General features: G+C 47.3%; 1 protein-coding gene across 1 annotated transcript in view; it reads left to right on the forward strand.

The window, feature by feature from the left end:
- LOC141092554 (cytochrome P450 4V2-like) overlaps positions 1–17,291 on the forward strand; it is a 143,278-nt gene that overhangs the window by 777 nt on the left and 125,210 nt on the right. The window contains exon 2 of the mRNA XM_073578812.1: positions 1,156–1,268. Coding sequence (XP_073434913.1) covers positions 1,156–1,268 — 113 coding nt within the window. The remainder of the gene's footprint in view (positions 1–1,155; positions 1,269–17,291) is intronic.

The following is a 17,291-nucleotide window of genomic DNA, read 5'->3' on the forward strand; positions in this document are numbered from 1 at the left end:
TTTGCTTTTGCAAATATTTTGGAATTTTATTCATTTAAATTATAATATATAGTAATGATGTTCAAAATTTTTTCAAAAGAGACAGGTAGCCACAAGGCGTAAGTGCGAAGAAATACCTCCACCCTCTCTTAAAGAGGAACTGTCACTAGGTCAAATTACTTCATTCCTTCTGCTTCCCTGAATATTCTATTGTTTTTTTTAAACATATCACAGGATAGTTCAAGGAAAATGGATCTTCTTATTTGCAATTCATTTTTTTTATTTTTTAAATCAAGGCAGTGTTGCTCACAGGATTCTCTGGAAGCATGTCTTTCCACTAGATGACACTGTGAGTTAAACCTCCTTGCTAAAGAGCAGAAAAATAGCAAATAAAAATGTTTATATCTCTGAAACCATATGGAGGATTTTGAAAACATGCAAACAGAAAAAACAAAAACTAGAATACTTGGTGAAGAAATGGGATAAAATAAGAGTAAGCTACGCCCTCTTTTAGGGTGTGTGCACACGCTGCGGATTCTGCTGGGGATCCGCAGCGGATTTGGCCGCTGCGGATCCACAGCAGTTTTTGCTGCGGTGTTCAGTAGCATTCTAACCTATGGAAAAAAAAACACTGTGCAGACGCTGCGGAATTTTCCGCGTGGATTTGCTGCGGTTTCAAAACTGCAGAAAGAATTGACATGTCAATTCTTTCTGCGGATTCCGCTGCGGTTTGCCATCTCCTCCATTGTGGAGATGAAAAACCGCAGGGCAAAACCGCAGGCTAATCCGCAGGTAAAACCACAGGTCTTTTGACCTGCAGATTTACCTGCGGATTTTGCAAAATCCACGGGACCAAATCCGCAGAGCATTCCGCAGCGTGTGCACATACCCTTAACCTGGCGACAGGTTCTCTTTAAGTTCATACTATGGTTTCAGTTATGGGGGTGGTACCAACGCTGGTTCAGTCACCGCTCTGAGAATAGAGAGCGGTGGCTGTAACCACGCCCCCCCCACTGACAACCAGTTCTAATTCTGAGCTGCTGTCAGCTGATGCCTATTATACATGGAAAAAAAGGTTGCAGATAATATTGGTTTGCATTAATTGTCGCACACACATAAGAGCACTTATGCTCAAGCTTCCTATTTAAGCCTTGTTAATATTTATTAATTCTTTAGATTTTTTCATGGGAATGGTTGAGCACACAGAGGCTTTCAGACACCTACCGCTGATGAAAATATGGGTTGGACCAGTACCTTTCCTGATATTATACCATGCAGAAACTGTAGAGGTTAGTCCTTTTAAATCCATTACTATGTTTGCTGCTGAATAAAAACAATGGGTTGCAATTCATCAAATTGTTTAAGACAGAAAAATGTCAAAAAACATTTTTAAAAGTCACATTTTTTGCGCAATGAAGAGCTGCACAAAACTTTTGCCCTTTCCATGCCATTTTGGTGAAGCTGGAGAGGAGCCAGAGCAGGATGAGGTGTAGCTACTCCAGCCAATGAAATTCAAGAAAGGTTTCTGCATTTCTTATGCCAGAAATGCAACTCTAGTCTTTCCCTGATGGAGGAATCTATTCTGTAATGCATGTCGGGGTGTGCGCATCATTGGGACTTGCGGATTTGAAAGGTATATTTCCCCCTTTCATTGATTCAGCATTTTCATCTTGGTATTTTACGCACTTTATATGCTACATCAGTTTTATCAATATATTTTGACACCTATGCACTTTATATTGCTATTATTGGCAAGTGTCTGTCATCACACATGATTAATGTGATTATTCATGAACTGCATCAGTTTTAGTTTTGGCACTTATACACTTTACATTGTTTTCACTGGGGAGTGTTTTCTCCCTATATGTACATTGTGATTTTTCTTTCTTTTTGATTTATTATTTTTTACACCTTAGGCTGGGTTCACATTACATTAAGCAGCCCGTTCAACGCATAGCGTTGACGAGCTGCCTTACCGGTATAGTATAACGCGATCGCGTTATGCTATACCCGCTAATGCAGGTGATTCATCTGCGCTAGCGATGACGGAGTCTCAGACACTGCAGCCCACTTCCAAGGCTCCGTCAGTGAATGACGGCACATTACGAGCGTGTGCCGCTTTGCGGCATGTGTCGCGATGTGCCCGACAATGGGGCTGAATGGCAGCGCTAGCGGACTGCGTTACATCGCGTTATACCGCGGTGTAATGCAGTCCGTCTAACGGACTGCTAAACGCAGTGTGACCCCGGCCTTACTGTGGACACACTTTTTTTTGCTTTTGTGATTCACCCTATATTATAAATATTTTATTTCTGGTATACCTTGATATGAATTTTTGAGTCATTTTTATGGGGCTTTTTTTTTGTAAATATTTACATAAGATTATTAGATTATTTTAATATGATGTATTATTCTCCCACTGATATCACATGATGTCTTGCTTATCGCGCCTGCGTGGACGCGTGGCTTGAGATCCCACCCCGCAGTCTCTTCTGATTCATTCACACTGCAGGGCTGGGGCTCTCGGGCCACGTGTCCACGCAGGCACGATAAGCAAGACATCATGTGATGTCAGTGGACGGGCAGCGCTAACTGCGCATGCCCAAGAAACAATATTACAGCGCAGGCGCCAGGAAAAAAAAGAATGCTGAGGAGGCGGCGCCAAAAGGAAAGGAGGAAATGACTGATGGATGTGAGGCGTCTGTGTCCGTGGGGAAAGACCTGCCCCCCCCCCGGACAAACCTCAGGTATGAGTGACAAATTTTAAAAATGCTTCTTTCTGTGGTGGAAGGGATGCCAAATAAAAAAGCCACCTTGACAGAATGCAGCATTAGTGCTGGACAAGGTGGCTCTTTTACTTCAAAATGCCTGGGGGGGTGACAGGTTCCCTTTAAGTGGTGTGCACATAGACAGATTACAATGAGGGCAAACTGGGCTACCGCCCTCATTATGTTATAAGGAAACTCCCCCTTCATGAATAATAATCTCTGGAGGCAGATCCTAATGCAGATCAGTGTCAGGCCCATAGCCTGGAACAACTCTTTTCCATATAAGAAAAATGTGGATTTCTCTGGAATAAGACATCAGATCACAGATATCAAGATGTCATTTTATACAGCTTCCTTCGACCTACATGCTCACAGACATGGCTTAAGAGAGTTGATCCTACTGACAGATTCCCTTTAAACAGTGACTATGTTATACATTATATTACTCTTTACTGAAGGACATTTTTCAATACCAATGTACACTTGTGGCGAAAAGTATTGACACCCCTGCAATTTTGTCAGATAATACTCAGTTTCTTCCTGAAAATGATTGCAAGCACAAATTCTTTGGTATTATCTTCATTTAATTTGTCTTAAATGAAAAAACACAAAAGAGAATGAAGCAAAAAGCAAAATATTGATCTTTTCACACAAAACTCCAAAAATGGGCCAGACAAAAGTATTGGCACCCTCAGCCTAATACTTGGTTGCACAACCTTTAGCCAAAATAACTGCAACCAACTGCTTCCGGTAACCATCAATGAGTTTCTTACAATGCCCTGCTGGAATTTTAGACCATTCTTCTTTGGCAAACTGCTCCAGGTCCCTGATATTTGAAGGGTGCCTTCTCCAAACTGCCATTTTTAGATCTCTCCACAGGTGTTCTATGGGATTCAGGTCTGGACTCATTGCTGGCCACCTTAGAAGTCTCCAGTGCTTTCTCTCAAACCATTTTCTAGTGCTTTTTGAAGTGTGTTTTGGGTCATTGTCCTGCTGGAAGACCCATGACCTCTGAGGGAGACCCAGCTTTCTCACACTGGGCCCTACATTATGCTGCAAAATTTGTTGGTAGTCTTTAGACTTCATAATGCCATGCACACGGTCAAGCAGTCCAGTGCCAGAGGCAGCAAAGCAACCCCAAAACATCAGGGAACCTCTGCCATGTTTGACTGTAGGGACCGTGTTTTTTTCTTTGAATGCCTCTTTTTTCTCTTGTAAACTCTATGTTGATGCCTTTGCCCAAAAAGCTCCACTTTTGTCTCATCTGACCAGAGAACATTCTTCCAAAATGTTTTAGGCTTTTTCAGGTAAGTTTTGGAAAGCTCCAGCCTGGCTTTTTTATGTCTCGAGGTAAGAAGTGGGGTCTTCCTGGGTCTCCTACCATACAGTCCCTTTTCATTCAGACGCCGACGGATAGTACGGGTTGACACCGTTGTACCCTCGGACTGCAGGGCAGCTTGAACTTGTTTGGATGTCAGTCGAGGTTGTTTATCCAACATCCGCACAATCTTGCGTTGAAATCTCTTGTCAATTTTTCTTTTCCGTCCACATCTAGGGAGGTTAGCCACAGCGCCATGGGCTTTAAACTTCTTGATGACACTGCGCACGGTAGTCACAGGAACATTCAGGTCTTTGGAGATGGACTTGTAGCCTTGAGATTGCTCATGCTTCCTCACAATTTGGTTTCTCAAGTCCTCAGACAGTTCTTTGGTCTTCTTTTTCTTTTCTCCATGCCCAATGTGGTACACACAAGGACACAGGACAGAGGTTGAGTCAACTTTAATCCATGTCAACTGGCTGCAGGTATGATTTAGTTATTGCCATCACCTGTTAGGTGCCACAGGTAAGTTACAGGTGCTGTTAATTACACAAATTAGAGAAGCATCACATGATTTTTCGAACAGTTGTAGGATCAGTGGGCCGGACTGGGGGGTGGTCCCTCTCTTACCGCGCAGAGACGTAACAGAGACACGATGGAGGCAAGTGTCGGGTACAACAGGTCCAAGTTTATTCTCTTGCTGTCCGCCTGACGTCCTCCAAAGTACACCGCACTTCAATTCACTCCATTTCACTTATCGGCCCTCCATTTCCAGGGCCGCTTCACGCACACCATACTTTACACCATGGACATACATATACGCACCGTCCCCTCTTCACTCTTCGACGCTCCTGTCAGATCCATCATTGTGGCCACCTTAGGCCCGTAAACCAACAGTATTTTTACTGATCAGTCGTCTCTCCCAATACGGTATGCTTTACCTCGGTGCCTCGTCTATGCTGCGGTACTTTTGTGTCAGGACCACCCCCCCGACTTTCTCTCCTCAGTCCCCCTGGTTTAGTTTTCCTCACAGTGCACAAACTGTCGTAGTCCTGTCACTGGAGCTCCCCCTGGGGACTGGAACTTTTTGGAACCCTCCTTTCAAATTTATATCATTCCCGGTTCCATGTAACTCCGCCCCCATGACCAACGGATTCCTAAGCCCTAAGCTGATGTCAAGTCCTTTGCTCACACTCCTCCCTGCCCTCTACTGGTCAACCCAAGGTACTGCACTTCCACTACACTTTCTCAGCTGTTTCCCCACTGTAGTGACTGACACCTGTCTAAACTGTGCAAACCTTCCTTTCGCTATTCTGACAAGTCTGTCCGTCCTTCAGGTCACCTTCTCTACACTCCCTCTTCCTTTGTCTGTTGTCGTCCTCGACAACCGTAATCCCTGCCTTCGTTGTTCTGAAGCTTCACCTGCACTCTGTTGTCGGACAAGTTGTTGGGCCAAACCCACTACCCGCGGGGGCCGAACCATACTGGCAGCACCATGCTCTGAGCGGCCTACTGCTACTAACCAGCCCGCACACCACATGACGTCTTTCAAATTGGGCTAGGTACACCCATATTCTCTCTATGGCGTGTACCTTCCCCTATTCTCCCCTTCTGTCACCTTCCACTGTCCGGTACGCCATGATCGAGGCCTCACACCTACCAGATAATTGCCGGCGTCCACCTTCCTCCTTCAGAGGTGTCCGTGGTGTCGGGGACCTGACCCAGGACGGCAGTCTTTCTCACGTCTTCCATCTCTTTTACCTTTCTTTCAGTTACATGTCATGGTCGGCGTCTCGGTCCCAGACATTCTCAACACATAGACCCCCTTTGGATCTCACACTTCCCTTTGGTCGCTCAGACCCTCTCTTACCCGGACCTGTTGCATTTACTTGTGCATATTATACAACAAAACGACTTTACAATATCACAAGTACCCCATTTTTTTTTATATTTTTTTTTCATTTTCCTTTGCTTTTAAAACCAACATATAACAACTTAACATTGCATATCTTCTTCCCCCCCCCCTTCCTTGGACGTGGACACTCCCTCTCTTCTTCATATCACCGCTCTGTCAGGCAAACACATTTATGAATACTCTCCTTTAAAAGGAACATAGAAACAACAGTTAAACCACAACAAAACATTTTTTTTTTTTTTTAACATAACTGTCCATATGACCTGCACAACGGTGCAACGAACTCCTGTAGTTCAATCCACCTTCTGGTGGTCAGTAGTAAGGGCCCCACAGCCGTGGAGTACCCGGGATACTGAGAGTGTCCGCAACAGTTCTCTTTACAGGGGCTCGTGTTCTTCGGATTCTGCGAGCACGGCTACGGCATAGTAACCGCGGGGACAATACTCCTTATAATAGGATACTAAGTCCCCCTCCTGCAAGGCCCGGCCATGACGGACAGAGGCAACGTTGAGATAAACCTTCTGGCCTGTCACAAGATTGCGGATAAACCCATAGCCTCTGGGTATGTTTGTATACACAAGCCGTTCCTGGGATCGTGTGGCTGCCATGCCAGCCTCTCCTTTTTCATGAAGAAGCCCCCAAATCTCCCGCTCTCTGGCCTTCTTCCCTTTGATGACCTCCGCAACCCAAACGGAGGGTCCAGTAAGAGCCCGGGAGTCCGGTGGGCGGGACTTAGTCGGGGATTAGAGCAGGGCAGAGGCGGCTGATGATGTTTGCGGCCCAGCAGCCGCTGGGACTGGGTGGCGAGCGGGGACAGCCGTGTTTCTCGCAGATTGGGCCACATGAACCAACTTATCGGCTACAGATGGCTCCAACGCCGGCATAGCCGCGGCAGCAAGATGAGCCGCATCCAGAGTTTCAACCGGAGCCAGTATAATAGTAGTAACGGCTGGCTTCGGGGAAGATGTTACGTCTGGCAGAGGGAACGCAACAGCGTTTTCCAGCGACAGGTTTCGCACCGGCGACATCGGGCGTGGCATCACCGGGCGGGGTGGCCCAGGGTTATGAGCGGAGAACCCGCTCAGCTCCACGTAGACAGTAGGGCCTCCCTTGAACAGACTCTCAGGGACACAGGATGCTGCGGGCTGCGGCTGAGTGGTAGAGACCGCTTGCGGGGCCACTGGTGGGACCTGGGGAATTCTCACCTTCCCTGTCACCATGGCCTACGACACGTTAGTCTCTGCTCTTCACCCTGCTGTCCGGCGGGGCTAGCCTCCAGGCTCAGGAGCTCCACGGGCAGGTCCCCTGCTGGTATATTCAGTGGCTGCTCCCGCTGGCTCCACAAAGGCTCCACTTCTCCGCTCATCATCCAGCTTCCTGCCCGGGACTCTGAGGGAGACATTTCCTGGCATGACTCGACCTCCCGGCGCCACCACCACTCCAGGCGCCCGATGCCCCGACATCCACAGCATCGCATATCGTCCGATGAGCAGCACTCAAATGGCGCCAGACAGCCGCTGCCAAACTTTTCCTCTGGGCCACTCCCTCTGCTGGGTGGGGGGTCTGCAGGCCTTTCCACCCACTTATCAGGGTCCAGTATGTGGGAGCGTCGGCCTCCTGGTACATATTGCTGTCCCCAGGGATACGTAGGAGGGAGCCCCAGTCCATTGGGGACAACGGCAAACACCTGGATCTCTCCTCTGCGCTGAAGCAGCACCGCCATCTTGCTCCAGACCAGACACCGTCCCGGATCCTCTGCTTGCAATGCAGATGCGCCACAGCGCTCCCAATTTATAATCCACAGGTAGGTGATTTGTATTCCACACGTGCTTATAATCCACACAGAGCAGTCTGAGTTTTTTTTCCATCCCTTGGAGCAGGCCTGCCGCAGAAGATCTTGTATTAGTGGCGTTGATCTTGCCGACTACGCCAAGTGTAGGGTCAGTGGGCCGGACTGGGGGGTGGTCCCTCTCTTACCACGCAGAGACGTAACAGAGATACGATGGAGGCAAGTGTCGGGTACAACAGTCCAAGTTTATTCTCTTGCCGTCCACCTGACGGCCTCCGAAGTACACCGCACTTCAATTCACTTCATTTCACTTTACTTCACTTCACTTATCGGCCCGTAAACCAACAGTACTTTTACTGATCAGTCGTCTCTCCCAATACAGTATGCTTTACCTCGGTGCCTCGTCTATGCTGTGTTACTTTTGTGTCAGGACCACCCCCCCGACTTTCTCTCTCCTCAGTCCCCCTGGTTTCGTTTTCCTCACAGTGCACAAACTGTCGTAGTCCTCCTGTCACTGGAGCTCCCCCTGGGGACTGGAACTTTCTGGACCCCTCCTGTCAAATTTATATAATTCCCGGTTCCATGTAACTCCGCCCTCCATGACCAACAGTTTCCTAAGCCCTAAGCTGATGTCAAGTCCTTTGCTCACACTCCTCCCTGCCCTCTACTGGTCAACCCAAGGTACTGCACGTCCACTACACTTTCTCAGCTGTTTCCCCACTGTAGTAACTGACACCAGTCTAAACTGTGCAAACCTTCCTTTCGCTATTCTGAAAAGTCTGTCTGTCCTTCAGGTCACCTTCCCTACACAGTGCCAATACTTTTGTCCACCCTCTTTTTTATGTTTGGTGTGGAATTATATCCAATTTGGCTTTAGGACAATTCTTTTTGTGTTTTTTCATTTAAGACAAATTAAATGAAGATAATAATACCAAAGAATTTGTGTTTGCAATCATTTTCTGGAAGAAACTGAGTATTATCTGACAAAATTGCAGGGGTGTCAATACTTTTGGCCACAACTGTACCTTAAGAACAGTGTGCTGACCCGTTCCCGGGCTAGAGAGCATAAACAGGCTTATCACCAAAGAATCATAGCCAAATGTACTTTAGCTTAAATAGGGCAGATTTACTGAAGCATTTCAGCCAGTTTTTTAGATACAATGCATTGAACTAATATTCTTTGTAACACTCATATTATATAGAGTCATTACAAACAGAGTGATCTATCTATTTCAAGTGTTTATTTCTGCTAATGTAGATGATTATGGCTTACCCAATGAAAACCCAAAAGTTATTATCTCAGTTAATTAGAATAATTAACAAATGCACCTGCAAAGGCTTCTGAAGCATTTAAAAAGGTCCCTTAGACTGTTTTAGTAGGCTCCACAATCATGGGGAAGACTGCTGACTTGACAGATGTCCCGAAGGCAGTCATTGACACACTGCACAAGGAGGGTAAGCCACAAAAGGTCATTGCTAAATAAGCTAGCTGTTCACAGAGTGCTTTATCCAAGCATATTAATGGAAAGGTGAGTAAAAGGAAAAAGTGTGGTAGAAAAAGGTGCACAAGCAACCGGGATAACTGCAGCCTTAAAAAGATTGCTAAGAAATTGCATTCAAAATGAGAGATTCACAAGGAGTGGACTGCTACTGGAGTCATTGCACACACATTCATACCCAGGACGTGGGCTACAAGTGTCACATTTCTTGTGTCAAGCCGCTCATGACCAATAGACAACGCCAGAAGTATCTTACCTGCGCCAAGTAGAAAAAGAACTGGACTGTAGCTCAGTGGTCCAAGGTGTTGTTTTCAGATGAAAGTAAATTTTGCATTTCATTAGGGAATCAAGATCCCAGAGTCTGGAGGAAGAGTGGAAAGACAGACAATCCAAGCTGCTTGAGTGTGAAGTTTCCACAATCAGTCATGGTTTGGGGAGCCATGTCCTGCTGGTGTAGGTTCACTGTGTTTTATCAAGACCAAAGTCAGCGCAGCTGTCTACCAGGAAATTTTAGAGCACTTCATGCTTCCCTCTGAAAAACAAGCATTTTGGAGATGGAAATTTCATTCTCCAGCAGGACTTCACACCTCTTCACACTGCCAAAAGTACCAATGCCAGCAAACTCGCCTGCCTTTAACCTTCTGTATGGGGTACAGTCAAGAGGAAGATGAGAGACACCAGACCCAACAATGCAGATGAGCTGAAGGCTGCTATCAAAGCAACCTGGGCTTCCATAATACCTCAGTAGTGCCACAGGCACAACCACGCCTCATCGATGCAGTAATTGATGCTAAAGGAGCCCCGACCAAGTACAGAGTGCATTTACTGAACATACATTTCAGCAGGCCATCACTTCGGATTTTAAAATCATTTTTCAAGCTGGTGTTATAAATAGAGTTGAGCGACTTTTGCTTTTTTAGGGTCGCGTTTCGTTTCGTGAAACCCGACTTTTCCAAAAGTCGGGTCGAGCAAGATCGTCCGATTATAGGGAAAAGTCGGGGTCGTCCCGAAACACGAAACCCAATGTAAGTCAATGGGGAATAAAAGTCAGCAGTGAGAGGAGGACAGGAAACACACCTACAGTGCCCATTTGAATGCCAAAAGCATCAATTCTTCTTACTTAAGCTTGTCAACCTTAATTAACTTCATAATACAAGTTACGCACTGAAAAATGGGGGTTATTTGGCTAAATTTGTGGGGGGGGAGGGCTGGCTGCAGGTTTTCATGTGCCCTGGGCGAAAGAGCGCCCCTTTAACACATACCACAACTCATCATGCTCCGATACGGCAGAGAAATAGCGGTATAGTACAATGAAAAATACCTCACTTTTTACATCTCATGAAGAGGCCCATCTATTTCTCCATACAAAATCATTGGTCCCATATAATGTTTGAAACAGTATATGATGAGCTCCACATAATGCTACAGTATATGTTGGTCCCCATGGATGAAGCTCCACTGTCTTATGGGCCCAAATAATGCTCCAAACATAATGGGCCCCATTTCCACTGCTCTAGTGTATAATGGGCCCTGTAAATGCTGCTCCAGTGTCTGATGTCCACCTTTGGAATGTTCCAGTGTATGGTGGGCCCCAACTATCATTCTCCAGAGTATAGTGCTCCCCAAAAATTGCTGTCCCAACATAGAAAACAATCAAATAAGTCTCCTCGCTAGGGAATCCCTGTACTTGTCTGGACAGGTGCTGTAGCTTGCTTAACAGCTCGCCAGCCGTTCTCACGCCCAGTATGGATTGCACGTGATTGCACAAAGGTTAGAAAGGGTACCGTATCCCTGGATAACATGTATGGATAGCGTACACATTCAAAATATATGTCTATACAGCATGAGGCAGGCTCAGACGGTGTTAGGCCCAGTATGGATTGCACGTCAATGCACAAAGGTTAGAAGGGGTACCGTATCCCCGGATAACATGTATGGATAGCGTAAACATTCAAAATATATGTCTATACAGCATGAGGCAGGCTCAGACGGTGTTAGGCCCAGTATGGATTGCACGTCATTGCACAAAGGTTAGAAGGGGTACCGTATCCCCGGATAACATGTATGGATAGCGTACACATTCAAAATATATGTCTATACAGCATGAGGCAGGCTCAGACGGTGTTAGGCCCAGTATGGATTGCACGTCATTGCACAAAGGTTAGAAGGGGTACCGTATCCCCGGATAACATGTATGGATAGCGTACACATTCAAAATATATGTCTATACAGCATGAGGCAGGCTCAGACGGTGTTAGGCCCAGTATGGATTGCACGTCATTGCACAAAGGTTAGAAGGGGTACCGTATCCCCTGATAACATGTATGGATAGCGTACACATTCAAAATATATGTCTATACAGCATGAGGCAGGCTCAGACGGTGTTAGGCCCAGTATGGATTGCACGTCATTGCACAAAGGTTAGAAGGGGTACCGTATCCCCGGATAACATGTATGGATAGCGTACACATTCAAAATATATGTCTATACAGCATGAGGCAGGCTCAGACGGTGTTAGGCCCAGTATGGATTGCACGTCATTGCACAAAGGTTAGAAGGGGTACCGTATCCCCGGATAACATGTATGGATAGCGTACACATTCAAAATATATGTCTATACAGCATGAGGCAGGCTCAGACGGTGTTAGGCCCAGTATGGATTGCACGTCATTGCACAAAGGTTAGAAGGGGTACCGTATCCCCGGATAACATGTATGGATAGCGTACACATTCAAAATATATGTCTATACAGCATGAGGCAGGCTCAGACGGTGTTAGGCCCAGTATGGATTGCACGTCATTGCACAAAGGTTAGAAGGGGTACCGTATCCCCGGATAACATGTATGGATAGCGTACACATTCAAAATATATGTCTATACAGCATGAGGCAGGCTCAGACGGTGTTAGGCCCAGTATGGATTGCACGTCATTGCACAAAGGTTAGAAGGGGAACCGTATCCCCGGATAACATGTATGGATAGCGTACACATTCAAAATATATGTCTATACAGCATGAGGCAGGCTCAGACTGTGTTAGGTCCAGTATGGATTGCACGTCATTGCACAAAGGTTAGAAGGGGTACCGTATCACCGGATAACATGTATGGATAGCGTACACATTCAAAATATATGTCTATACAGCATGAGGCAGGCTCAGACGGTGTTAGGCCCAGTATGGATTGCGCGTCATTGCACAAAGGTTAGAAGGGGTACCGTATCCCCGGATAACATGTATGGATAGCGTACACATTCAAAATATATGTCTATACAGCTTGAGGCAGGCTCAGACGGTGTTAGGCCCAGTATGGATTGCACGTCATTGCACAAAGGTTAGAAGGGGTACCGTATCCCCGGATAACATGTATGGATAGCGTACACATTCAAAATATATGTCTATACAGCATGAGGCAGGCTCAGACGGTGTTAGGCCCAGTATGGATTGCACGTCATTGCACAAAGGTTAGAAGGGGTACCGTATCCCCGGATAACATGTATGGATAGCGTACACATTCAAAATATATGTCTATACAGCATGAGGCAGGCTCAGACGGTGTTAGGCCCAGTATGGATTGCACGTCATTGCACAAAGTTTAGAAGGGGTACCGTATCCCCGGATAACATGTATGGATAGCGTACACATTCAAAATATATGTCTATACAGCATGAGGCAGGCTCAGACGGTGTTAGGCCCAGTATGGATTGCATGTCATTGCACAAAGGTTAGAAGGGGTACCGTATCCCCGGATAACATGTATGGATAGCGTACACATTCAAAATATATGTCTATACAGCATGAGGCAGGCTCAGACGGTGTTAGGCCCAGTATGGATTGCACGTCATTGCACAAAGGTTAGAAGGGGTACCGTATCCCCGGATAACATGTATGGATAGCGTACACATTCAAAATATATGTCTATACAGCATGAGGCAGGCTCAGACGGTGTTAGGCCCAGTATGGATTGCACGTCATTGCACAAAGGTTAGAAGGGATACCATATCCCCGGATAACATGTATGGATAGCGTACACATTCAAAATATATGTCTATACAGCATGAGGCAGGCTCAGACGGTGTTAGGCCCAGTATGGATTGCACGTCATTCCACAAAGGTTAGAAGGGGTACCGTATCCCGGGATAACATGTATGGATAGCGTACACATTCAAAATATATGTCTATACAGCATGAGGCAGGCTCAGACGGTGTTAGGCCCAGTATGGATTGCACGTCATTGCACAAAGGTTAGAAGGGGTACCGTATCCCCGGATAACATGTATGGATAGCGTACACATTCAAAATATATGTCTATACAGCATGAGGCAGGCTCTGACGTTGTTAGGCCCAGTATGGATTGCACGTCATTGCACAAAGGTTAGAAGGGGTACCGTATCCCCGGATAACATGTATGGATAGCGTACACATTCAAAATATATGTCTATACAGCATGAGGCAGGCTCAGACGGTGTTAGGCCCAGTATGGATTGCACGTCATTGCACAAAGGTTAGAAGGGGTACCGTATCCCGGGATAACATGTATGGATAGCGTACACATTCAAAATATATGTCTATACAGCATGAGGCAGGCTCAGACGGTGTTAGGCCCAGTATGGATTGCACGTCATTGCACAAAGGTTAGAAGGGGTACCGTATCCCCGGATAACATGTATGGATAGCGTACACATTCAAAATATATGTCTATACAGCATGAGGCAGGCTCAGACGGTGTTAGGCCCAGTATGGATTGCACGTCATTGCACAAAGGTTAGAAGGGTACCGTATCCCCGGATAACATGTATGGATAGCGTACACATTCAAAATATATGTCTATACAGCATGAGGCAGGCTCAGACGGTGTTAGGCCCAGTATGGATTGCACGTCATTGCACAAAGGTTAGAAGGGGTACCGTATCCCCGGATAACATGTATGGATAGCGTACACATTCAAAATATATGTCTATACAGCATGAGGCAGGCTCAGACGGTGTTAGGCCCAGTATGGATTGCACGTCATTGCACAAAGGTTAGAAGGGGTACCGTATCCCCGGATAACATGTATGGATAGCGTACACATTCAAAATATATGTCTATACAGCATGAGGCAGGCTCAGACGGTGTTAGGCCCAGTATGGATTGCACGTCATTGCACAAAGGTTAGAAGGGGTACCGTATCCCCGGATAACATGTATGGATAGCGTACACATTCAAAATATATGTCTATACAGCATGAGGCAGGCTCAGACGGTGTTAGGCCCAGTATGGATTGCACGTCATTGCACAAAGGTTAGAAAGGGTACCGTATCCCCGGATAACATGTATGGATAGCGTACACATTCAAAATATATGTCTCAGGAGGCAGGCTCAGACGGTGTCAGGCACAGTATGGATTTGACGGCCCAGATTACACAGCGGAGGAGCAGGGAGAGGTAAAGATTGCAAATGCTGGGGCCCTGGCCAAGCAAGGGGGGCCCACTCATGGGCGTCGGTACTGGCACTGGGCCCCTCATTGTACAGCGGTGTGTCTGACGGCGGGTGTGCACCACCACCGTCAGAGACACTTGATTGCACTATGAGGGACCCTGTGCCAGTGCCCGCGCCCAAGAGTCGGCCTACCCACCTGTCCAGGGCAACGGCACTCGCACGGTGTCGTGCGCTAGGTGGTGACCCCGGCCATGGGGGGGGGAGGCAGCACAGTTAGGGAGTTTTAGAAAGTGGCATATGTTGATGTTGGACATTCAACTGATGCAAAAGGCAAAATAGGTGAAGTACCAGGAAGAGGTGGACCAAAGCAAGCCATTTTTCTGTCACCCTATGTGTCATCAGGGGAAGGTGGGACAAAATCCTTGGAAACCCATGCATGGTTCATTTTAATGAAGGTTAGATCATCCACATTTTGGGTTGACAGACGGGTCCTTTTTTCTGTCAGGATTGATCCAGCTGCACTGAAGACTCTTTCCGATAGCACACTTGCAGCTGGGCAAGCGAGCTCCTGTAAGGCATATTGGGCCAATTCAGGCCAGGTGTCCAGTTTAGCGGCCCAATAGTCAAAGGGGAATGACCTGTGTGGGAGAACATCGATATGGGAGGAAAAGTAGTTTGTAACCATAGTTGACAACTGCTGTCTCCTGTCACTTTCCATCGATGCAGTATTACCAGTTGTGTGAGCGGTATTTGAAAAATCAGTCCACAACATTGTCATGAAACCCCTGTCTCCAACGCCACTTCTGCTGTGTGCACCACGAACACCTCTGCCAAGCTGCCCCCGGCCCGTACGGCTCGTGTGAGAACCATCACCGCTTCTGTGTGCTGGGAATGCCTCAAGCAACCGATTTACCAGAGTTGCTTGTTTATTAGCCAATATTAGGTCAAGGTTCTCCTGTGGCATGATGTTTTGTAATTTGCCTTTATAGCGTGGATCCAGGATGCTGGCCAACCAGTAGTCGTCATCGTTCATCATTTTGGCAATGCGGGGGTCCCTTTTTAGGATCCGCAAGGCATAATCTGACATGTGGGCCAATGTTCCCGGTGTCAATGATGCACTGCGAGTGCTGGGTGGAGGAGCACTTTCTGGCAAATCCACATCCCTCCAGTCACGCACAAACCCTGTACCAGACCTTGCCACGCCAACATTTTCACTTGCCCCACGAGATGCATCCTCCTCCCCTAAGTAATCATCCCCATCATACTCCTCCTCCTCCTCCTCTTCTTCCTCCACCTCGTCCAGGAGAGGTCCCTGAGCAGACAATGGCTGAATGTCATCAAGGATTCCCTCCTCCTCTTCCTCCTCATCAACATTGGCTGCAGATGCCTGCTCCTTAAGGTGCGTCAAAGTTTGCATGAGCAGACGCATAAGTGGGATGCTCATGCTTAGGATGGCGTCGTCTGCGCTTACCAGCCGTGTGCATTCCTCAAAACACTGAAGGACTTTACAAAGGTCTTTCAGCTTCGACCACTGCACGCCTGTCAACTCCATGTCTGCTCTCAAAGTGCCTGGCCGTGTATCCTCCCACAAATGCATTATGGCCTGCCTCTGCTCGCACAGCCGCTCCACCATGTGCAGGGTGGAGTTCCACCTTGTTGCAATGTCGATAATGAGGCAGTGGTTGGGAAGGTGGAGCAATCGCTGCAGCCTCTGCATACGAACGGAGTGTACAGGCGACCGGCGGATGTGCGCGCACAGTCTTTGCACCTTCTGGAGCAGGGCTGTTAACTCCGGATAATTTTTGAGGAAGCACTGCACCACCAGGTTCAAGGTGTGAGCCAAGCAAGGTATGTGGCTGAGTTTTGAAAGGGCTATGGCTGCCACAAAATTACGGCCGTTATCACTAACTACCTTGCCTGCCTCAAGATGTACACTGCCCAGCCATGACTCAGTTTGTCGCTTCAAGTACTCGGCCAGCACCTCGGCGGTGTGTCTGTCGCCCAAACACATCATCTGCAACACAGCCTGCTGACGCTTTCCACTAGCTGCTCGATAGGGGGACACATCGTGTGCAACAGTGGCAGCTGCAGATGGAGTGCTCGTACGACTGCGCTCTGTGGACGAGCTGTCGCTTCTGGAGGAGGAGGAGGAGGGTCGAACGCCTACAGCCAACTGTTTCCTATACCGTGGGCTAGGCAGCACTGTCCCACCACCGCTGTCCCCTGTGGACCCTGCATCCACCACATTAACCCAGTGCGCAGTGATGGACACGTAACGGCCCTGGCCATGCCGACTGGACCATGCATCAGTTGTGAGGTGCACCTTTCCGCTCACTGACTGCTTGAGTGCATGGACAATGCGGTCTTTCACATGATGGTGGAGGGCTGGGATGGCTTTGCGAGAGAAGAAGTGGCGACTGGGTAGGTCATAGCATGGTACTGCATAGGCCATGAGTTCGCGGAAAGCTGTGCTTTCCACCAACCGAAAGGGCATCATCTCAAACGAGATTAGTTTGGCAATGTGGGCGTTCAAACCCAGTGTACGCGGATGAGAGACTGAGTACTTTCTTGACCTACTCATAGTGTCTGGGAGGGTGAGCTGGACT

This window comes from Dendrobates tinctorius, unplaced genomic scaffold, assembly GCF_039654945.1.
Source record: "Dendrobates tinctorius isolate UK_male_01 unplaced genomic scaffold, ASM3965494v1 ptg000008l, whole genome shotgun sequence".
In the NCBI taxonomy this organism is placed as follows: domain Eukaryota; kingdom Metazoa; phylum Chordata; class Amphibia; order Anura; family Dendrobatidae; genus Dendrobates; species Dendrobates tinctorius.